At 42.4% G+C, this 23,789-nt stretch overlaps 1 protein-coding gene across 14 annotated transcripts in view; it reads left to right on the top strand.

Moving 5' to 3' along the window:
• Positions 1-23,789, top strand: part of LOC147024483 (F-BAR domain only protein 2-like) — a 180,012-nt gene that overhangs the window by 85,968 nt on the left and 70,255 nt on the right. For 7 of the 14 annotated variants that reach the window (XR_015059056.1, XM_085884447.1, XM_085884450.1 and 4 more), the window contains 5 exons: positions 4,155-4,179; positions 4,561-4,623; positions 5,139-5,197; positions 21,744-21,924; positions 23,578-23,589. Coding sequence is in view for 13 of the 14 variants with exons in the window: in XM_085884447.1 (XP_085740573.1) it covers positions 4,155-4,179; positions 4,561-4,623; positions 5,139-5,197; positions 21,744-21,924; positions 23,578-23,589 (340 nt within the window). In the remaining variant the exon portion in view is untranslated. The remainder of the gene's footprint in view (positions 1-4,154; positions 4,180-4,560; positions 4,624-5,138; positions 5,198-21,743; positions 21,925-23,577; positions 23,590-23,789) is intronic. The other 7 variants (XM_085884446.1, XM_085884445.1, XM_085884454.1 and 4 more) reach the window with 4 other exon arrangements.

The raw sequence follows: 23,789 nt of genomic DNA, 5'->3' as shown, positions 1-23,789 counted from the left end.
CCTCCTCCATGTTTGACTGTGGGGAAGGTGTTCTTTTGTTTGAAGGCTTCATTTTGTTTTCTGTAAACATGGAGATGATGTGCTTTCCTTAAAAGGTCTAATTTGGTCTCACCTGTCCACAGGACATTCTCCCAGAATGATTTTGGCTTGTTCAGGTGTGTTTTGACAAACTGCAGTCAGGCTTTCTTTTGTCTCTCTCTCTCACCGATGGGGGCCTCCTCGGTCTCCTACCATAGAACCCCCTTTCATTGAGTTGGTGACAGATGGTATGAGTTGAAACTGTCATACTTTGTGTGTGAAGGTCATCTTGAATCTTTTTGGCAGTTGATCGAGGTGCTTTCTCCACCATTTAAACAATCCTTTGCTGCAATGTTTGATCAAATTTTCTCTTGTGGCCACGTCCAGGGAGGTTGGCTGCAGTGCCATAGGCCTTAAATTTCCTGATAACATTGCATACGGTGGACGCAGGAACATCGAGTTCTCTGGAGATGTACTCTTGAGATTGTCCATGCTTGGCTGCAATCTCGTGTCGGACCTCCTCAGACAATTCTCTCGTTTTCTTTTTTTTCCTCCATGCTCATTGTGGGACACACAGTGACACAAAACAGCAGAACGACTCCTTTTCTCTATTCAAACTGGTTGAATGAGTGATTTTTATATTGCAGGCACCTGCAACTCACCACAGGTGAGTTCAATTCCAAAGTAAAGGAGAATCACCTGCTTGAAATCTAATTATTTCAAACAACTTCTAAAAGGTCCAGGCCATTTTAGGATTTCTGTGTGGAATCAGCTAAGATTTAGTCATTTTTAGGTCATCTCTTCGAGCATGACCTAATAATATGGGTGAAGATGTCCTTCGATCCGTCCGTCTGTCCGTCCGTCCGTTGCCAAAATGACGATTTTCAAATTCTATCTCCTCCTACATTTCTCAAGCGATCTTGAATTTGATTGTGGCATACGAATCTATGGGACAATATATAAATTTGGTCGGGCCGGATTTTCGATATTCGCTTTCGTTTTCGTGTCACGTGACTTCAAACTTGGCAAAAAATGTGAAATTGACGATTTTCAAAATCTATCTCCTCCTACATTTCTCAAGCAATCATGAATTTTATTGTGGCATATGAATGTATGGGCCAATATCTAAATTTGGTGAGGCCGGATTTTCGATATTCGCTTTCGTTTTCGTGTCACGTGACTTCAAAGTTGGCAAAAAATGCCCTACCTTCAGGAGGCTATATATTTTTTTCGCAGAGATGACCGTCACTCCCGCACGGGATTGAATGATAATGAAATATAGAAATATTTAATTTACATAAGTGTTCAGTCCCCTGAGTCAATACTTTATAGAAGTGTCTTTGCCAGTGATTACAGCTTCGAGTGTTCATGGGTATGTCTGTATCAGATTAGCACATCTGGATTTTGTGATTTTTTTTTTCTCCCATTCTTCCCTTCAGATTTGTTCAAGTTCTTAAGTTGGATGGGGAGTGTCAGTGAACAACAGTCTTCAAGTCTTTCCACAGATTCTCAATGGCAGTCAAGTCTGGGCTTTGGTTGGGCCACCCAAGGATTTTCACGTTCTTGTTCTAAAGTCATTCCAATGCTGCTTTGGCTGGATGATTGGGGTCATTATCCTGTTGGGGTGTAAATCTTTGCTGCAGTCAAAAGTCCTTTGCACTCTAAAGCAAGTTTTCCTCAAGGATTTGCCGGTATTTGGCTCCATTTATTGTTCCTTCCATCCTTACAAGTCTCCCAATCCCCGCCACTGAAAAACAACCCCACAGCATGATGCTGTGCTCAGTTTCCGCCAGACTTAGCGCTTTGCACCGGAGGAGGTTGAAGACGATCCACGGTCTGGAAGACCTTCAACGAGCAGAACGGCGGACAACATCGAGTGTGTGAAGTCGATGGTGCGCGCCGATCGTCGACTCGCCGATTGCTGAGGAACTTTCCATCAATAAGGACACTGTCTGGAGCATCATCACTGAAAATCTCGAAATGCGCAAGGTGTCCGCAAAGATGGTCCCCAAGCTGTTGTCCGAGGACCAGAAACAGCAAAGAGTCACTGTCTGTCAAGACATTATCGAGCGCCTCGAGGACGATCCAGACCTGCTCGGGAGAGTCATTACTGGCGATGAATCTTGGATATTCAAATACGATCCAGAGACCAAACGGCAGAGTTGTCAGTGGAAAAGTCCGGCATCACCTCGACCAAATAAAGCAAGGATGTCAAAGTCGAAGGTCAAGGTGATGCTCATCATGTTTTTTGACATCAAGGGCATCGTCCACTTCGAGTTTCTACCACAGGGTCAAACAGTGAATCAATACGTGTACAAGGAGATCCTCCGCTACCTTATGAGACCAGTCCGGGACAAAGGAGGGATCTGTGGGAGAACAGCGCCAGTGCCCTGAGCATCTGACAGTTTCTGGTGGAGAGGAACGTGCCAACTCTGGAGCAACCTCCGTATTCGCCAGACTTGGCCTCTTGTGATTTTTTTCCTATTCCACAAGCTCAAGGGGTGATCAAGGGGACCCGATTTCCTGAAGGGAGGCCATCAAAAGGGCCGTGACAAGGGAGCTCCGGAGGATTCCAGAAGAAACCTTCCGTGGGTGCATTGAAGGGTGGAAGAAGAGATGGACAAGTGTGTGAGACTGGAGGGAAACTATTTTGAAGGGGACAAGCTGTGATTTCAATATATTTTTTGGAATAAAATTTCTGTGAAGTCAGTCCTGTTACTTTTAAGATGGACCGCATATGCATCCTCACAATTCTATCTCGAAGTTCTACGAACAGTTCCTTGGACTTCATGGGAGAGTTTCTGCTCTGACATGCACTGTCAAGTGTGGAACCTTATTCGAGAAAGGTGTTTCTTTCTAAATCATGTCCAATCAATTGAATTGGCCACAGGTGGACTCCAATCAAGTTGTGGACATCTCAAGAATGATCAAAGGAAATGGATGCACCTGAGCTCAATTTGGAGTGTTGTAGAAAAGGGGTTGAATACTTATTGACTCGAGACATTTCAGCTTTTCGTTTTGAATTAACTTGTAAAAATTTCTGAAAACGTATTTTCACTTTGCCATTGTGGTGTATTTTGTGTTGATCTGCGACAAAAAAAAATGTCAGTTTAATCCATTTTCAATTCAGGCTGTAACACAATGAAACGTGAATACTTTCTGAAAGCACTGAATGCTCCACCCTTCCCTTCATTTTCTCTGTTTATTCTTCCCCATTTTAATATATGGTATGCAGATGTTCACAAATGCAACCATTGCAAGGTTTCTTCTCCCTCTTCCTGTTGTATACATGACTAGTGTACTTTTATTCTGACATTTGAATACTTTGTATTCTAACATCTGGAATGAAATGTAATCATTTTTTATTCCAGCTGTGAAACAACTTATTATGCCTAATATGTAATCATCGAGCAACTGACTTGCTTATCTTTGTGCATTGTCTGTAATTTTGGGGCAAATCCTGCTGAAAATTTTGGGAGGTATGGAGAAGCCCAAGAAGTTGGAAAAAAAAAAAAAACATTGGATGTTTTAAGAAATTCGTTGAATTTGGGTTTTTACAGTAAGTGGTAAAATTAGGATAACTTTACCTCAGGGGTAAAATAACAACAACAACAACAACAACAACAACAACGTAGGTTTTGCAGTGAAAATACTTGCAAGGTGGATGAAACACCAGTTGTCTTGCGTGTGGTGTTATAGTAAGCAGAACTGCACATCTGTCGAGGTCTATTCTGGAATTTGGTGAGTATTTAGTTATTAAAAGAATATAAAATCTTTCAGTAAGAAAAGATAATCCTCAGCATCAGTTGTTAAAACTTTGTATATTTATAAATTAATTATTGGGCAGCCAAAAATATTGTTACTCGTCGTGCCGTGGTTTTTAAAATTCCACCTTTTGTAAAGGTCAGTTCTGGAAGTTGCAGAAGTGAAGCCATGGTGCATAAACTCTTGGAAAGAAGATGATTAATTGCACAATGATGTCAGTAAATGACTGAAATTCGAAAACTGTGCTCCTCACAGGTCTAATACTGATGATTGTGTTAGGATAGGTAGGAGCTGTTTTCCTTGGAGATTTGAATTTTTGTCACCATTTTACAATTCTTCACTGTCGTGTGCTTCCTTTCCCTGTCCCATAGAGAGCCGCCCGATGCAGAGTCGCTTGTAAGTACCAGTGTTGAATTAGACATTTAAAATTTTGTGTGCAAATTGCTATTACCTGTCCTCGTCTTAACCTTTGTGTGTGAATTGGTGCCCAACTTCTTCTGCTATGTGGGTACCTTGTGTTTTCTGCTCATTTTGAGATAATTGTTCTTATGTCAAAGGAACGAGGTTTGTTTGCAAGTTGCTGCTTTGTATGGTATTTGATACATTGCACCTTTTTCTGAAATATCTGCTCTTTCCCCCTATTCAAGTTAACTTTACACTGTCGCAGCTCTATCCCAACCTTTTCTTCTTCTCTTTTTTTTTTTCTTACCTCCTTTAATTCGCAATTCTTTCTGTACCTGCCCTTCCGTTGCTGCCTCCAATTTCCGCTTGAGCTAGCCCCAGAAGCTGCCTAACGGCGCTCCTAATGGCTATTGTGGAGACATTGAGTGGCAGAGATACGTAAGTATGGTGTTTGTCCAGACTGGGTTGACTTGGACTTGTACATGGCCATGACTTCATGGAGGGAGACGTCGGGTGCTACTCTCTCGTTTGCAATCTTCATGGCATGCTTGTTGCCATTTTTGTTCGTGAGATGCTTCTCTGCAGTCTGATTCAGGATCTGACCGAGTTTATTCCAACCTGGTGCCACTCCACTGAATCGTGCCATGAGCACGCTTGCTTTTTTTCTTTTACTTTCATTCATGTTTGGCCATATTCTGACTTTCCACTCCAGGTTGTTATTCCTATGATAATTTTTGTAATTTTGTTTGACAATGATGCTTCCAGAAACCTCATTTATTTCCTTTGTTACTGTCTTGCTGCTTTCATGTGTCTACTTCAACCTAATATTTCATTTGCTTGGAGTTAAAATGTCCGCCTTCCAACGACAAATACATCTTGCTTTTATGCCTTCACTGATATTTTTAATCTCCTTTTATTTTTATTATTTTTTCAAAAAACTTTTCTTTTTGCAGAATTCTCCAGAGGTAGATGATGAGGGCTTCAGCATCCGACCTGAAGTTAGCCAAAATGATATCCTTTTATCTGTTTGATTAAATTTATTTGAATGGACTTCAAACCCATTACACATTTCTGCACTTGCATTGCACTTAATTTGGCCAAAGAGTGAGAGATGTTCAAATCAGGTAGATTATTTACTCTATTGCATTCTGCAGATAAGGCACACAAGCCACAATGCCTTTGACATGGGGAGCAGGAACAAAATCGAGCAGCAGATCTGTACTGGAAAGTTGAGGTTCCCAAGTATTGTTCTGAATAATCCGATCTAGTTGAGTGGTGAGTATTATATCACACTCCTGACCTGAACCTGGTTAATTTTTGAAGGGTCAGGAGGTGAGCTGCTTATTTCAGTATTTATCTGCTCTCCTGATATTTTTGCTGTTACTGATGCAGCGAACCCAGTTGACCTTTTGGTAATTTGTGAGGGATGATTATGCAATGCAATGCAAAGCCAGGGCAACCTAATTTGCTCCCTCTGGGATTAATCGTCCTTTGTCAATTCTTCTTGGCGTTAATGTACATTGCCACTCGTTATGGATGGTGTCAAGGTTTTGTTGCAGGCAGGCATACATCTGCTCATGCCTGGTTGTTGGCTTAATGGTTAGGGTGGTGTACTTGGGATCCTAGGATCCTAAGTTCAAATCCCAGTGGCTGTTGATTTAATACCAGGTGGGTTGACTCTGCCTGTCATCCTTCTGAGGTCGTCAAAATGAGTGCCAGCTTTCTGGTATCCTGTGTCGGAGCGACGACCCGTCCAGGATTATGTCCAATAGCCAAGGAGACTGCTTCGGCAGTACCAACGCTCTTCACAGAGTATGGTCCCAATGGATGGATGGACACATCTGCTCCATTATCAGAGGTATTATGAATGGCGATTATCACCAAGATCCTCAAAAAAACACAACCCAACTCCAAATCTTTAATAGAGTCGAGATCATTGATGAATTAACTCAAGATGATTGGGCTGAAGACACGCCCCAATAAATGCTTGCAGCTATTTATTAAGGGGTTTGTGATGATTGTCCTGTTCATCTTGGAGAATTTCCATTTGAATTTCCCATTGGCATTTCCTTTGAATTTCCCCATTGGCATTCCATTTGAATTTCCCATTGGCAATGGTTTTAAACGAGTCAGGTTTTATTGAATGTCGCCTTGATTTTGAAGGCATTCATCCATTTTCCACTGAGATTACTGATTGTGAAGAATTATTTTTATGGAATTGAATTTAGTATCTGAGCATTTCATTTGTTTTTAGATGTCATCACTAATTCCTTAATTGGCTGTGATGCTAATTGGATAATTGGCCAGATCAGAATTTATTTTATTGTGCTTTGGCTGTACATAGCTGGGCAGTCTTCAGACTATACTTGTTTCCATTGGTTTTGTTATACAGTGTCCTGAAAAAGTATTCACCCCATACCAATAATGCCACATTTGGATGAATTGCGAATTATGAAGAAACAATTTTTTCCAAATGAACATTTTTATTCATAACTGAAGAGATCAAACTAAACAGTTAGTTGAAGGAGGTTACATGCCAGGAATATCTGCAAAAAACATGTACAAATCAAAAATCACTGGTTGAAAAAGTATTCAACACCTGAAGTCAGTACTTAAGGCCCTGTCACACCTTGACGATTTAGCTAGCGTATGCCAGATGTATGAAAAATTTGGCTAAAACGCTGGCACACATCGAATACGTTATGGGTAAGTTTGTATATGTTAAGAGCACGCTGGCATACGTCGTAGTACGCCGAGCTGTTAGACAAATTTTCCATGCTTGAAATCTTTCGACATATGCCAGCGTATGACTCACACGTTCCGCATAACGCTGGCCATAAGTTGAAGGCATGTTGCGCGATCGTTGACACACATCGACACACATTACTTGTAAGTTACTCATAAGTCGAAACACGTCGAGGTAATGTTTAGCGTTCCCGAAACTTATTTCTAACCTATGAGTAACATGTTGTAGGCACGTTGCGCGATCGTTGACACACGTCGGCACACGTTACTTGTAAGATACTCATAAGTCGAAACGCATCAAGGTAATGGTTAGTGTCAGTGTTCCAGAGTCCCTGTTTTTTTATTTTTTTATTTTTTCCTTCGTTATGACGGTGATGTTGACACTTCGATTTCTAGTGCGGTTATAATATAATATAATTAATAGGCTGCCGCTCAACGATATAAATCATAACCGCACTAGAAATCGAAGTGTCAACATCACCGTCATACCGAAGAAAAAAAAAATAACCAGGGAGTCTGGAGCACTGACGCTAACCATTACCTCGACGTGTTTCGACTTATGAGTAACTTACAAGTAACGTGTGTCGACGTGTGTCAACGATCGCGTAACGTGCCTATAACTTATGGCCAGCGTATGCGGAACGTGTGTCATATGCCGAGTACGTCGAAATTTTTAACATGCTGAAAATTTCTCGGCGTACTACGACCTATGCCAGCATGCTCTTAACGTATACAAGACTTACCCATGACCTGGGTGTGCTCTGGCTTTCAAAAGAAATTAGCCACTGTGGCTCATCCAGGTTTAGAATGATTAGCCACAGGAGAAAGGAAATAGCCACATATTTTATTCAAAAGTTTTCTTTTAGCAATATGAAATAATAAGTTAATTTTAAGGCAGATGTGTGAGTTTGATGGGTGAGGTTGGTTGGATGAGTGAGTTGAATTCTTCAGATTGGTTGGATGATTGAGTTTGATGTGTGAGATTGGTTGAATGAACGACCATCAGGGGAGGTGGTGATTGTGAGGGATGGTGTGTGTGTGTGCGTGTGTGTGTGTGTGTGTGTGTGTGTGTGTGTGTGTGTGTGTGTGTGTGTGTGTGTGTGTGTGTGTGTGTGTGTGTGTGTGTGTGTGTGTGTGTGTGTGTGGTATGGTCGTTGTGCCTTTAGTAGGTGGTAGTGGGGGATGGGGGTGGTTGTGGACCAGGATTGGACCAACCTCATGCCAGTCAAACTCTCTCATCCAACCAATCTCACCCAACAACTTCACTCATCCAACCAATCTCACACATCAAACTTACACTTCCAACCAATGTCACACATCAAACTCACTCATACAACCAATGTCACCCATCAAATTCACCCATCAACTTCACCCATCAAACTCACTCATCCAAACAAACTCTCTCATCCAAACAAACTCGTCCTACAACAGGTAATACTACTGATTGTGTCAAAACTCACCTGGCAACCACTGACCCAACGGAGCATGTAGCGCCGAATCATGCCGAATCATTCCGGAAAAAAAAGTTTTTGCAAAAAAATAAAATAAAATTTTGAGACGAGAATCATGGGAATCATGCGTAATTTCGGTCGATTATTTCTTTTTTTTTTACTAGAAACTAGTTTAAAATTACTAAAGTTAGTATATAAAAGCTTGTACGAAATCACGCGTGATTCCCGTAATCAAAACATACAAAATGGCGGTTGTCTCGGCCGTCTCAACGAAGGTTGAATTCTGTGCTAAAATCACCCAAAATTCATCTAAAACTGGTAAAAAAAAAACCACTAAAACATGGATTAGCCACAGTGGCTAATGGGTGGTTTAAAATATTAGCCACAGGTAAGGGGAATTCGCCCTGTGGCGACGTGACGAGCGGCAGCGCGCGCCCAGCCCATAACTTATTCGACGTGTGCCAGCTTGGTTCGGCAAATTTTTCATACGTCGGCATACGCTGGCTAAAACGTCAAGGTGTGACAGCGGCTTCACACTTCGATGTCTAGTGCGGTTATGATTTGAATCGTCGAGCCGCAGCCTATGAATAGCCTACGCCACGTGATCGTCGGCGATATGCTGCCGCGCTATGCATAAGTTGCACTATCGTTGGGCATAGGTTGTAAATGCCGACAACACGCTCAGCATTCGTTGGTATAAGTTATCTATATGTGATTGAAACGTTCTGTGTACGTTACTAATACGTTATGCATACGTCCAACTCGTTATGAATACGTCCAAATTTGGGGAAAAAAACATCAATAGTTCAGCGTACGCCAGCGTTTTGCATACATTTTGATACCTTGCCATACGCTGGCTAAAACGTCAAGGTGTGACAGGGCCTTTAGTGGAAGAACCTTTTACAGCAATGGCTGTTATAAGTGTTTTTGGGTAGAGGTCTCTACGAGCTTTGCAAAGTGAGATGGTGAAATATTTATACATTTTTCACATGAAAATTGCTCTCGTTCTGCCAAGTTTCATGGGGATCGTTGATGGACTGCAATCTTCAAGTCTCGCCTGAAAGAGTACAAGTCTCGCCATAAATGTTCAATTGCGTGCAACTCAGGACTTTGATTGGGCCACTCAAGAACATTTATTTTCTTCTTATTCAGCCACTCCAGTGTGGGATTATCTTTGTGCTACGGATCATTGTCCTGCTGAAATGTGAATCTCCTACCCAATTTTGGATTGACGGCTGACTCGAGCAGGTTTTCATCAAGGATTCTCCTGTACATTGCACTGTCCATTGTCCCTTCTATCCTGACAAGCTTGCCAGTCCCTGCTGATGAAACACAGCCCCATAATATGATGCTGCCAATGCCATGCTTGACAGTGGGGATGGTGTTTTTTCAGTAATGGCTCTTTTCTTGCCACCTGTCCAGAGAAGCCAGCTTTGTGAAGGGAATGGGATATTGTTAATTGACTCGAGGACCCATTAACCCATTGGGTTCCCGTTGTGACAGCGGTTGATGAAAAAAATCATTTCAAGAAAAAAAAAAAAAGATAGCTCCAGCAAACTATACCGCTGAGGTTGTTTGCATTGATCAAATAATCCTGAAGAGTACTTGACTGAATCGGGAATTGATTTTTTAATAATTTTTTTCGTTGCCTGATTTTAACGAAACTTGATATTGTGCTTTAATATGAAAAAAAGGAGAAAAGAAAGTCAAAGAAATTATTGTGCATAATCTTCCAAATACAATTTTATTTATGAATAAGCACAGAAGTATAAGATCAAAATGGTGATGTTTATTTTATGCTGAAAAATAAATCGTCTTTGTCCATACTAAATGTTTGAGATTTTAAAATAAATCATTCCAAGAAAAAAAAAAGATAGCTCCAGCAAACTATATACCGCTGAGATTGTTTGCATTGATCAAATAATCCCGAAGAGTACTTGACTGAATCGGGAATTGATTTTTTAATAATTTTTTTTGTTGCCCGATTTGAACGAAACTTGAGACTGCACACCACAGGAGAATGGTAAGGTGGGCTGAAATTTTTTGCGCTATCATGTACCGTTTTGGCTGTATTTAGGGAACATACATACATACATATATACAAAATGAGAGTTTTAGTAATATATAGATGAACACTGATCCCTATCTTGGACACAGAGCCTTGCAGACCTTTCAAAATCATTGTTGGATTTACAGTGATATCCCAAACCAGTTCCTGCTTGCCTGGCTGCTGAGTTTGGATGGGCGACCTGATCTGGGTTGTCTGGGTGGTGTTATACGTCTTTCACTTGTTAAGATGGATTTCACCCTTTTCAAAGGGATAATTAGACTGAAATCTTCTTATAACCCTCTCCTGAACGGTGCTTCTCCACAACTTTGTCTGACTTCTTTGGAAAGCTCCTTGGTCTTCATGGTTGCGTTGTTAGTTGACCAAGTGAGTTACACTTTAAAACTCCTCAGATAAGTGAGGGAACTTAATTTTTAAGTTAAACCACTCATTACATACACGTGAAACCCATTACACTTATTTTGTACCCTATCAAATAAATAATTTGCTGCTGAAGTGATTTTGGATTAATGAGACAGGGTTTGAAAACTTGTACAACTCAGAATCATCTGATTTTCTTTGCTAAACCAACATATTCACATTTTATGTGCATTTTTTTTTAGCTTTATTACTTTGGAGTAGTTTATGAAGATATATGTATATATATATATATATATATATATATATATATATATATATATATATATATATATATATATATATATATATATATATATATGTATATATTTCAGGGGGTCCTCGACTTACGACGGAGTTCCGTTCCTACGACGCGTCATAACGCGATTTTCCGCGTAAGTCGGAACACACCTTTTAGTGTGTTCTGCCCCTCAATCCTCAAACAATCTTTTAGCCTTCTCCTGAATCAACATCAGGCTCATTGGGATACGCTGTTGATGGTAGTCTTCCAGCCAAAGCACTACCATAAAATTCGGACTATTAGCCGCAACTTTTTCCCACAACTTCAACCTCTGCGGCTAAAATAACGATGCGGCTTGTTTATGGATTTTTCCGATGTTGCGGGTTTTCCCGATGACGCGTTCAGGCCAAATCAAGTTGTTGTCGTCAGTCTCCAGTCTATTTTTAGATTCACATTAGGTTTCAAAACTGGTTTTGACTCTTCGTGAATTCAAAACTCACTGTAAAAGTCCTCTTCCTGCAGAAAGTCAATTCATTTTCCTGACTCATCACAGAGAGGTTATTCTTCTTACTTGGATCGACGTCTCGTTATTTATCTATATGGTATTTATATTAACGTTTATTACCTTGCATTGTTAACCGAAACTTGAAAAACGTAGAATGAGCGAGTAAACCACAGCTGAGCTAGAAAAAGTTCAATCCACACTCCAAGTGTCTTCCCTGATCGCCGCGGCTGTTTGTGTGTTTCCCTGCTTTCTTCAGTGATGAGTTTGCGACCTCAGAATATATTTAGAGAGATATTGATTTGGTAAGAGTACGGTATGAATAAACAAGAGGGCCACACGAGGAATTCAAAACTCACAGAGGGGCGAACTTTCTCGCTGCAAAAAGTCAACAAAGGCTTTCAGAGGTAGGAAATGCCGATGGCCCGAACTGGAAGACGAACTTGAAGACTGGGTTAACACACAGAGAGTGGATGGTCGGGGTGTTTCTACTGTTCAGATTAGACTCAAAGCAAGATCGATCACTTTTTGTGGCTAATTTTCGGACATTTTTGCGCTTGGTTTTTTTCATAATAATTTATGGGAGATGCGTCATAACCACGAAACGTCGAGACCGCCGTAACCTGAGGATTGTCTCTGTGTGTGTGTGTGTGTGTGCATATATATATATATATATATATATATATATATATATATATAAATATATATATATATATATATATATATATATATTGTTGCGGGTCAGGGGTCGGGTGAGAAGACCACGAGGTGGGGGAAGCTATGTCGGTTCCCACCAGACTCCCTGGAATTGTGGGCCGTCGCACACGGATAATTCCGTGACTCGGCGGGTCACTTAACCGACCCTGGACGCCAATAACTCAACCACATGACCTAGGGTCCTCCCGTCTATGGGTTAATCGGGTTACCTAATTAATCACGTGGTTTAATTACCGGTGAACACGCCCTCAGTACGCCTTGTCTGAACCGGATCACTCTACAGGGCCGGATCACTTTTCCGGATCGGATGCAGCCGAGCGACACTGCCAAGGACGTACCGGCTAAAAGGAATGGATCGTTGGGAATAAAGTCCCTGCTAAGCTAGGATTCGGACCATGCTGGATCAATGGAAGAAAAGACAAAAACGAACAGGGAACATTCCTAATAATGATTTATTAACAGTCAACTTACAAAACGGGACACAGAGCAGACTTAACGCGAAAATAATAACAAGTGGTGCCAGACACAACAAATCCCGCCCATTTAAGGCATAAAGTTATTTTGGGGATCAAATTTAAATTTTATATATCCTCAACCTGAATGTTGATTATAAGGAATAGAATAAGGAATATTTTAGTCTTAGTTTGAAGTCAATTAAACCATTTTTGACAAAGTTATGAGTGAAAAAGATTTTGACCTTTTCGTGACCTGACCTTGACCTTTGACCGAATTGGACCCAAAAGTTAATGGGGTCGTCCGAGGTTCATTACCCACCTGTGGATACAATTAGACAGTGTTTGAGCCAGCCGTTTTCCCGTAAAGTTGTATTTTCGTAACCATGCCACACGTGTGGAGGCTGTGTTCGGAAAGGAGGAGCTTGAGTCAAGAAGGGGCGGAGTCCAGAGTGCGAGGGTGGAGTGGTAGGCGGGACCAGGGAGGGTCGATGATTACGTGTGGGCAGAGATGAGATGAGATAACACAAGATGTGTGTTAACCCAGGATTACGTGTGGGCAGCAGAGTCCCGACAGCAGGAGGTGGGTCGTGGCGTTGTCGACGAGGGCGAGGCGAGAGCGGGAGAGAGGTGGACAAAGAAAAGAGGCAAGAGAGAAAAGCGGAGGGACTGCTCCGGCCTTTATAGGACCTGCCGCGTGGGGGGAGGGGTCACCCAGGATCGAAACGTCATCGCCTGAATCGGGCGCTCCGATTGGCCCCGACCCCTCACGTGGCCCGCTAACTTGGGCCGGAAACCGCCTCACTTCGTTTCTGGCATGGCCATCCCAGACAGCGATCATATTTTGCTCTGACCCCATGACATGACACGAATTGCCCACACCAAAATTGGCCTGCGAATCGTCCTGCAAAAACCCCCGGGTCGTGCCCGGGCGACCGGTCGAGGGTCCCGCATGCCCGCTCGGGTGCCCGACCAGTGCCAATTAACGCGCCCGCTCCGCGCGCCAACGTGGCCCACACTGAACATTCCCCGGCTCGATCGCAGCTTCGCTGGCCGTAGAGACGAGAAGATGTTCACCATCCGTGTAGAATCCGCTGCTGCCAGCGAGGGACGAAGGTACGTCATTATGGATAAATCCATGCACGTTTCGCGAGCGGCGTGCGTGTCTGCTTTCGAGCATATTCCATACAGTGCGCGAAATTTGGCCATTACACACGTGGCCGGCGCTCGCGTTCACACGACTCCGCTAGCATGTGCGCGGGGCGAACACCAATATGTGTCGGCTATTGAGGTTGAAAAGGAACAAGCCGCTTCTACTCCGCACACTCTTATCCCGCCCAACATGGCGTGGGGTTGTCTTTATCGGCCTCCGTACGCCTTTCGTGCAGCGTGGGCGTCATGCTGGCTGTGTTTCCTGTGTTGTGAAAAACACCATTCGTGCAGTCTCTTTAGAGGTACTCATTCGCATGCCTTTTCAATGCAACCGGCAATCCTCCCCAGACCATCGGAAGCTCGAGTCGACAACCCCGCACTGCCAAGCGCACATGACTCACCGCACACGCCGGGTTTAGGGCTCACCCGGGAACGAGGATCTCTGTGCAGCAGTTTCCTCACTGTGGCGCCGCACGTGTTGGCCTCAATGAGGAATAATCAGACGAAAAGAAGAGTGGGGACGAAATGAAGAAGAAAATGATTAAAGCAACCCTAACTATTAGATCATCGCAACGCACCCCCTTGTTGTCCCGATAAACAAAAGGAAAGGGACTATCTACGCGTATAATAATGGAATAACTGTCTTGGGACACCTATCTGTTGTATGCATGCGGTTCCGAGACCCGCAACAATATATATAATATATATATATATATATATATATATATATATATATATATATATATATATATATATATATATATGTTTGATTTGAAAGCATCATTAAATAAGCTCAGGTGGCATCAAAATGTGAAAACTTTGGATTTGTAATTCATCTAAATGTGGCATTATTGCTTGAGGGTGAATACTTTTGCAGGCCATTGTATGCTCGTGTTATCGCTGTGCTAGAGGTGGCATTCAGTTCTGGGGCACATGTCTTCAGCACCATAGCTGGGATATCAAGGCTGAGTCAACCTTTTCCTGTTATGTGGTTTGAACTTCATTGACTATATGTGATGGTATGAAATGTCTTCAGCATGAGAAGCTCAGTACTTTTTTTATTTGGTGATTTTAAAGTAACAAGTTTGTTATCATCGAGAATCAGTCACAGCACAGAATATTTGTTGTTTTTATCCCCCGCCACGTGGCGGAAGGCGGATATTGTTGTCACCCAGGTCGTCCAGCTGTCCGTCCGTCCGTCCAGGCATCAACATTTATAGCTGTGAGTGCGATAACTCATAAACTGTTTGCCATATCAATTTGAAATTTGGGTCACACATGTACCACCTGAAAAGGAAGAACCCTATTGATTTTGGGTGTGGTCGGATCCAAGATGGCCGACTGGGGCGACCATCTTGAAAAAAATGTTTTTTCGCCATATCAATTTGAAATTTGAGACACATGTACCACCTGAAAAGGAAGAACCCCATTGATTTTGGGCGTGGCCGGATCCAAGATGGCCAACTGGGGCGAACATCTTGAAAAAAAAATTTTTTTCACCATACCGATTTGAAATTTGGGTCACACATGTACCACCTGAAAAGGAAGAACCCTATTGATTTTGGGCATGGCCGGATCCAAGATGGCCGACTGGGGTGGCCATCTTGAAAAAAATGTTTTTTGTAATAAATGGAAAACCGCTTATCTGATTTCAATTATTTTTGGTTACTACGTTCCTCACCCCTGGGGAACTTTCTCCAGATGGTGACCAAATGGTGTCTTGTTTCCAATTCACCTCCCTCATTATCTGGAATATGTATGACTTTTTTCATTCAATGGCGAGGGATTCCCCATCTCTGATGTTATTTATTTCTTATTTTGAAAGTGGATGCCATAAAATTAGATATAAGAGGATACAAGTGAGGTTTCTTGTCTTTGGGGTTGGTGGATGAATAGAGAAGCTGTCTGTCTTTACTTTACAAAGACGAAAGCTCGGGTTCAGTGTTTTTACCACGTGATATTCGGAAGCTTATCATTTTTGGTTGTTGGATTTGCCTGCTTAACAAATGTTCATGCTCTTAGTATGTCATTCTGCGTCATATATTGGATTGCTTTGTTTGTATCTCCATTAACCTCCACACGACTCCTCACCTCCTGTCCTTGCATGCAAATGTGGCACAAAAAAAATGTATGACCAATTAGCCAATCTCCCTTTTCCTCCTTTTCTTAAACCATCAAAACATACATTTTCTTATTGTAGTAGGCATTAGAGTTCCAAAGAAGAAATTACTCTGTTGTTGTACTTAAAAGTAATTTGCATTCTTGAGATGTTAAGACAAACATCAATCATATTGGTGTTGGCAAATTTGTTGCATGTTTATTCTTGCTGTAAAGAAGAGTGGGAAGTTGAACCCCATCACCCCCATCACCTTTACCAACTGCCTTTCAAAGCATGTACATTACATGTGAAATAAAAGAATCTTCTTCTTCTTCTTCTTCTTCTTCTTATGGCTGCGCCCGTTAGTGGTCGCCACAGCGGATCAACCGTCTCCATTTCGCTCTATCCTCCACATCTTCCATTGACACTCCAACCACCCACATGTCCGCCCTCACCGCATCCATGAACCTCTTCTTTGGCCTTCCTCTTCTCCTGCCTGGCAGCTCCATCCTCAGCAGCATCCTTCTCCCGATATACTCCGCTTCCCTCCTGTGCACATGTCCAAACCATCTCCATCTCGCCTCTCTCACTTTGTCTCCAAACCGTCCTACCTGCGCAGTCCCTCGAATATACTCATTCCTTATCCTATCCATCCTCGTCACTCCCAACGAGAATCGCAGCATCTTTAACTCTGCCACCTCCAGCTCTGCTTCCTGTCTTTTTGTTAGCGCCACCGCCTCCAAACCATACAATATAGCTGGTCTCACTACCGTCTTATATACTTTCCCCTTAACTCTTGCAGCTACCCTTCTGTCACAAATCACTCCTGCAACTCTTCTCCACCCACTCCATCCTGCCTGCACTCTCTTTTTCACTTCTCTACCACACTCTCCGTTACTTTGGACAGTTGATCCCAAGTATTTAAACCCATCCACCTTCCCCACCTCAACTCCTTGCAACCGCACCATACCACCACCCTCCCTCTCATTTACGCACATGTACTCCGTCTTACTCTGACTGACTATCATTCCCCTTCTCTCCAGTGCGTACCTCCACCTCTTGAGGCTCGCCTCAGCCTGCTCCCTACTCTCTCTACAGATCATGATGTCATCCGCGAACATCATAGTCCATGGAGACTCCAGTCTGAACTCGTCCATCAACCTGTCCATCACCATTGCAAACAGGAAAGGGCTCAGAGTCGATCCTTGGTGCAATCCCACTCTTACCTTAAACCGGTCCGTCATTCCTACCGCACACCTCACCACTGTCACACTGTCCTCGTACATATCCTGCACGATCCTCACATACTTCTCCACCACTCCCAACTTCCTCATACAATGCCACAACTTCTCTCTTGGCACCCTATCATAAGCTTTCTCTAAATCCACAAACATACAATGTAACTCCTTCTGGCCTTCCCTATACTTCTCCATCAACATTCTCAAAGCAAACATTGCATCAGTGGTGCTCTTTCCTGGCATAAACCCATATTGCTGCTCACAAATTGTCACCTCTATTCTCAACCGAGCTTCCACTACTCTTTCCCACAACTTCATGGTGTGGCTGAACAACTTTATCCCTCTGTAATTTCCACAGCTCTGCACATCACAACTTGTTCTTGAAAATCGGAACCAGTACACTTAATCTCCACTCCTCCGGCATTCTCTCACTTTCCAAGATTTTATTATACAATCTGGTTAACAACCCCACTGCCATCTCTCCGAAGCACTTCCATGCCTCCACTGGTATATCATCTGGGCCAACCGCCTTTCCACTTTTCATCCTCTTAATAGCAGTCCTCACTTCATCCTTACTGATCCACCCCACTTCCTGATTTACTATCTCCACCTCTTCCAACCTTCTCTCTCTCATTTTCTTCATTCATCAGCTCCTCAAAGTACTCCATCCACCTTCTCAACACACTCTCCTCGCTCGTCAGCACATTCCCATTTGCGTCCTTTATCACCCTAACCTGCAGCACATCCTTCCCAGCTCGGTCCCTCTGTCTTGCCAATCGGTATAAATCCTTTTCCCCTTCCTTTGCATCCAACTTCTCATACAGCTCGTCATATGCCTTTTCCTTGGCCTTTGCCACCTCTCTCTTTGCCTTTCGCCGCTCCTCCTTGTACTCATGCCTACTTTCTTCATCTCACTGACTATCCCACTTCTTTTTCGCCAACCCCTTCTTCCTTATACTTTCCTGTACTTCCTCGTTCCACCACCAAGTCTCCTTATCTTCCTTCCTCTGTCCAGATGTCACACAAAGTACCTTCCGAGCTATCTCCCTCACCACTTCTGCTGTAGTTGCCCAATCATCCCACCCATCTTTACCACCATCCAACACCTGTCTCGCCTCCTCCATAAATTCCACGCAACAGTCTTCCTCCTTCAGCTTCCACCATCTGGTCCTTGGTTCAGCCCTCGCTCTCTTCCTCAACCTCACGTCCAAAATCATCCCACAGACCACCAATCAATGCTGTCGAGTTACACTCTCCCCTGCCACCACCTTACAGCCTCTAATCTCTTTCAGGTTGCATCTCCTGCTTAAGATGTAATCCACCTGTGTGCACTTTCCTCCACTCTTGTATGTCACCCTGTGTTCCTGCTTCTTCTTGAAATACGTATTTACCACCACCATTTGCCCTTCCACATATCTCTTGTTGAGACCGTACCTACCCATCACCTCCTCATCCTCTTCATTCCCTTCCCCAACATACCCATTGAAATCTGCTCCAATCACCACTCTTTCATCCCTGGATACATTCTCCACCACTTCATATAACTCACTCCAGAAATCTTCTTTATACTCCATCTCACACCCCATATGTGGGGCACATGCACTGATGACATTCATCATCACCCCTTCAATTTCCAACTTCACACTCATCACTCGGTCAGACACTCTCCTCACCTCCAAGACCCTCTTGACATAATCTTCCTTCAGGATTACCCCGACACCATTTCTCCTCCCATCCACACCATGGTAGAACAGTTTGAAACCACCTCCAATGCTCCTCGCCTTGCTCCCCATCCACTTGGTCTCTTGTACACACAGTATGTCCACCTTTCTTCTCTCCATCATAATAGTCAACTCTCGCCCTTTGCCAGTCATCGTCCCAACATTCAGAGTTCCAACTCTCACCTCCACACTTCTACTCTTCCCCCTCTCCCACTGACTCTGGACTCGCCTTCCCCGTCTCCTTCTCCTCCTTCGCCCAGCAATAGCACAATTTCCACTGGTACCCTGCTGACCACCGGTACCGGTGGCGGTCGTTGGTAACCCGGTGTCGTATAAAATTCCCATCCCCATAAAATACTCATCCGGATGGATATTTTATGCACAAAATACTCATCCGGATGAATATTTAATGCATTAAATACTCATCATCATTATCATCACAACTCAGTTTCTTTTTCCCAATTCCATCATCGTCATCATCATTTTCATCATCATCATAACAACTTGCTTTCTTTTTCCTAATTCCATCATCGTCATCATCATTTTCATCATCATCATCATCATCATCATCATCATCATCATCATCATAACAAATTGCTTTCTTTTTCCTAATTCCATCATCGTCATCATTTTCATCATCATAGCAAGTTGCTTTCTTTTTCCTAATTCCATCATCATCATCATCATTTTCATCATCATCATCAGGTGACACCCTGTGTATTATAATTACCTGGATAGACATATAGGAACCATGTATTACAGGTAACATGATGTAATAATGCTATACATTTTGTATTTATGTCAAAAGCTTTGATAAATTTTAGGGGGGGATGAATATTTTATGGGGGGGATGAGTATTTAATGCATTAAATACTCATCCGGATGAGTATTTTATGGGGGATGAAAATTTTATATGACAGTCAAATAAAAGAAACAAACAGGGAAAAAGAGGGAGGGGAAGGAGGGAGGGGTAGAAGAAACATTGAAATTAATAAGTATGAGGGGTTGGTTTGAAAAAGTTAATGAAGATAACGAGTCAGGATGGGGGATAACATGAGGCGGCGGTACATTGCCCACTTGAAGCCATAAGCACAAGCGAAGAACAAAGAAGGTGTGACATATTCAATCAGCCAATATTTTGGCAACGTGGGTATCTGTAGCTTGTGGGGAGAGTCAAAGGATAGAGAGATCACCAATCTGCCTGTAATGTGAAAGCAACAGACCTTGTGCTTCGGCCTCATCGTGGGAGATTCCAATAGCTTTCTATCTTTGGGATAGGGGTACTATTCAGTATAATGTTAAATTGCCTGCAAAGATGGTTTTCGAGGGCAACAGAGTGGTATATGAGGAGCAAAATTGCCCAAAATGAGGCCTTTGAAGCAATTTAGCCTCCAGTGGGAGAGATGAAATTGGTCTGTTGAGAGCTACATTATGAATCGGTGGAGGAAATTGATGAGACAGATGAAGTGGCATTGTATACTATAGGCAGAAACAACTCTAAGTGGAGGGTAGTGTGTCAAAAACCTTTGCTATGTCCAGTAGTGCGGCCCCCATTGGGAGGGCGTGAGACATTCCTATTTCCAATTTTAGGCCTCCATCCATTTAAAACAGCAACATATCCAAAATGTATTAACTGTGATAGAAACCAAGTTGTTGGAGAATGCTGCACCTTAGTTTAGTTGAACACTGCACTTTACTGGCCTTCAGTTTAGGTTATATCTGCTTTTTCATCCTTATTTTATCTCGGAGTGATGTTTCTTGAATTCCAGGTATATATGCAAAGCAGATCAAGATAAAGGACTTCTAGAATTGCACTCAGTGCACATACCTCCACCAGGCTGAACAGTGTACATTTTGTATCCCACTGATAGGCAATATCTACTTCTGGACCTGAAACAATATTGAATCTGCTTGTTCTTGTCACCTACCCAACTCATCCACAACTTTTTGATATATAGTGCCATCTACTTTTTGGAATGGTGAAGAATCACTTTAATAATCCTCCGATTCACATCCGGATCTTCACCAAAATCAAATCAATTGTCAATTTGTCCTCATCATGCATCAAACCTGTCCACCAAGTTTTGTCCAAATCTGTCGAACTTTTTTGAGATATTCTGCTCACAGACGAACAAAGGGGTGAATACACAACCTCCGTCCACCTTCGGTGGCGGAGGTAATTAGAGGAGAAGCAAGAGTTGCATTTGACAAGAGAGGAACTGTGTGCCCATTGTTGAGGTAGAGTGGAGTCGAGTCAAAACGTTCTCCAGCATCTTGTATGAAAAAGGTCTGTCCGGGAGGCATTGGGTACATAGGGGTAATGTGGAAGCTGAAAGGTTGGGTACATGAGCCCTGGAGTTGGATGCAGTTCATGGCAGAATACATTTATGTATGTTTTTTGGCTTGCTTGTGGTCTGTGTCAAATGATTTGATGTTTGTGCGAGTCAGGTTAGCCTGCCTTGAAAAGATAGCAAGCAGCTTTATAGCAACTCTCACCACAAGAAACGTGTGTGTGTGTGTGTGTGTGTGTGTGTGTGTGTGTGTGTGTGTGTGTGTGTGTGTGTGTGTGTGTGTGTGTGTGTGTGTGTGTGTGTGTGTGTGTGTGTTTTGACACACCTTTTCTGAATATGTATTTGGTATATTTTATTTTTTGGTACAGTCGTAGTGCGACAGTGATGGATGCGACTTGGATTGTGTGCATGTATGTATGTATTTAGTCATTTGTGCCTTTGTGTTTTGTCGTGTCACCATACTCTTTTCCTTGACAATCGTGCACAGTCTCGTGAGAACAACAACTTCTTTTCATCCAGTGACTCTGATTCGGACGATGATAAAAAGAGGTTTCAAATACAGATCAAGCCGGTACAGCCACAGGACACAAACCACAATTCACTCGCTGCCATCGAACAACTCAAGGCCTCGGTTGGCAGCATCGTTATATCATCACCTGCAACGGCGGTATATACACCATACATGACACACTAATCACACCACACACTCACTTCTTCACTTTCTCACAAAGTGTTGATTCATTATGTATATTAAGTTGGCTTTTGTATTTGTCAAAGAATCATTCCACAATTCTTTAATCCTTTAATATGTGCTTTCATGTAAATCTGTACTAAAATGATGGCATGCCTTTGTGTATTTATTCAATCTGGTTTTTGACCAGGAACAGAATGGCTATGTTCATATCACTTTTGAAGTACGTCTATGAGAATAACAATGGCAGCTCGATGCTGGTCCATCTGGCTGTTTTGCTGGCCGTGTGCTATGATGATTAATATTCTGGCAGGCTAGCGAGAAGCTCATTTTGACAAACAATGATAGCCAATCTTGGTAGTGCTGGCATACTTACTTAGTGGTGTTGGTCAGGCTGGCATTCATGCATCATTTGACGATTGTGATGTCTCGGTAAGGCCTTGTAAATCGGCAACAAACTCTTTCTTTTCAAAATAGATTCTTTCTGTTTCCAAAACTGGAGGAATCAGGGTTTCTGAAAGATTATTTGTTAAATACCATTGGTGAAAGTCACAAAATTAACAGGGTGATTATGTCAAAAGCAATGTTTAATTTTTTTTTCTTCATGAAAACGGTAATTAAAAACAGGACGTCCTCGATAAAAGCAAAGGGGCTGTTTAGCTGGAGGTGATTAAAAATACCGTTTGTGGTAATTGTTACTGCCAAAACGTGCATTTTAATTTGGGATGGAGGTAGTACCCTAACTTTTGTATCGGCAAAGTTGTCCTGGTATCAATTTGAAAAGTGTCTTGGCCAGTTCAAGATGAAGTCAGAGAGCTCAAAGAAACTCACTCCTAATATCCTCTTCCTGCTAAGATGCCAATGCACCAAGTTGCCTATCCTCCCATTTTATACACACGATTAAAAATGAAATTTATTTGGCAAAAAAGTTTAAATTGAAAAGTATGTTCAACTGTAGCAAAGTCGATGGCGTGCCATTGCAAATCCCCATGCTACCTACCTCGAGTAAAGTTGAAAGATGGCATAAAGTTCCATGAGGAATGACCCAATATCAAATTTTGAGTTAAACTTTGTTTTTTTCTGTTTTGACCCCTGTGACTTGAAGTCCTCACCCTCTGGGGCATGAACAGGAGGTCAAATCAAAAACATCATTACATATTCCATGCGTCCCCCAATGTTAATTGCAGAAATATATTTTCATTAAAAATGTTTAAAATGTGCCCATAATCGCATTCATTGGTATGTCAACTGTTAACCTGCCTCAGGTGGGTGGGGCCAAAAATGATGCTGCTCTTGCACATTCGTGCCATGTGGTGTGATCCACTACCAAGTTCAGTGAATTTCTGCACAATTTTTTTGGATTAGATGGTGTAACCAAAGATGGACTCAAAATTTGATATGTTTTGCAGTCTTTCAACTTTGATTTAGTTGGGAATTGTGGTGATTTTCAATTGCGCGCCATCAACTTTGCTTTCGTCGTATACATACTTGTAATCCTGCACATAGAATAAGAAGTCCTTGCAAACTTCCCCTTCGTGGTTGTCTCCATCTTGCATTCTCTCTCGCCTTTCCCCCCGCACACACAAAGTAATGCCCCTCTCCTTCCCCTTCCGTTTTCTTGTGTTGCAGCGTCGTAGCCCGGTGAGTGGTTGTCTTCCATCTTTAATTCATTATTTGGCAACAAAAGGAGACACTTGCATTTTGCCACCTTAATTTTTTTTAAATCTTTTATTTGGGAATGATCAATAGTTCCTCATTTCTGAATTGAGGCTTTGCATGAAAGGCTTCTTTCAATTTGAAGTTGTGCCATTTTTAATTAAAAAAATATTTTCAATTTCCAA

Source organism: Eptatretus burgeri, chromosome 6 (genome assembly GCF_056783735.1).
Source record: "Eptatretus burgeri isolate ZD-2024b chromosome 6, Ebu_testis_v1, whole genome shotgun sequence".
Lineage (NCBI taxonomy): Eukaryota > Metazoa > Chordata > Myxini > Myxiniformes > Myxinidae > Eptatretus > Eptatretus burgeri.
The sequence above is the reverse complement of the archived record's forward strand: the minus strand, read 5'-3'. Positions and strand labels throughout refer to the sequence as shown.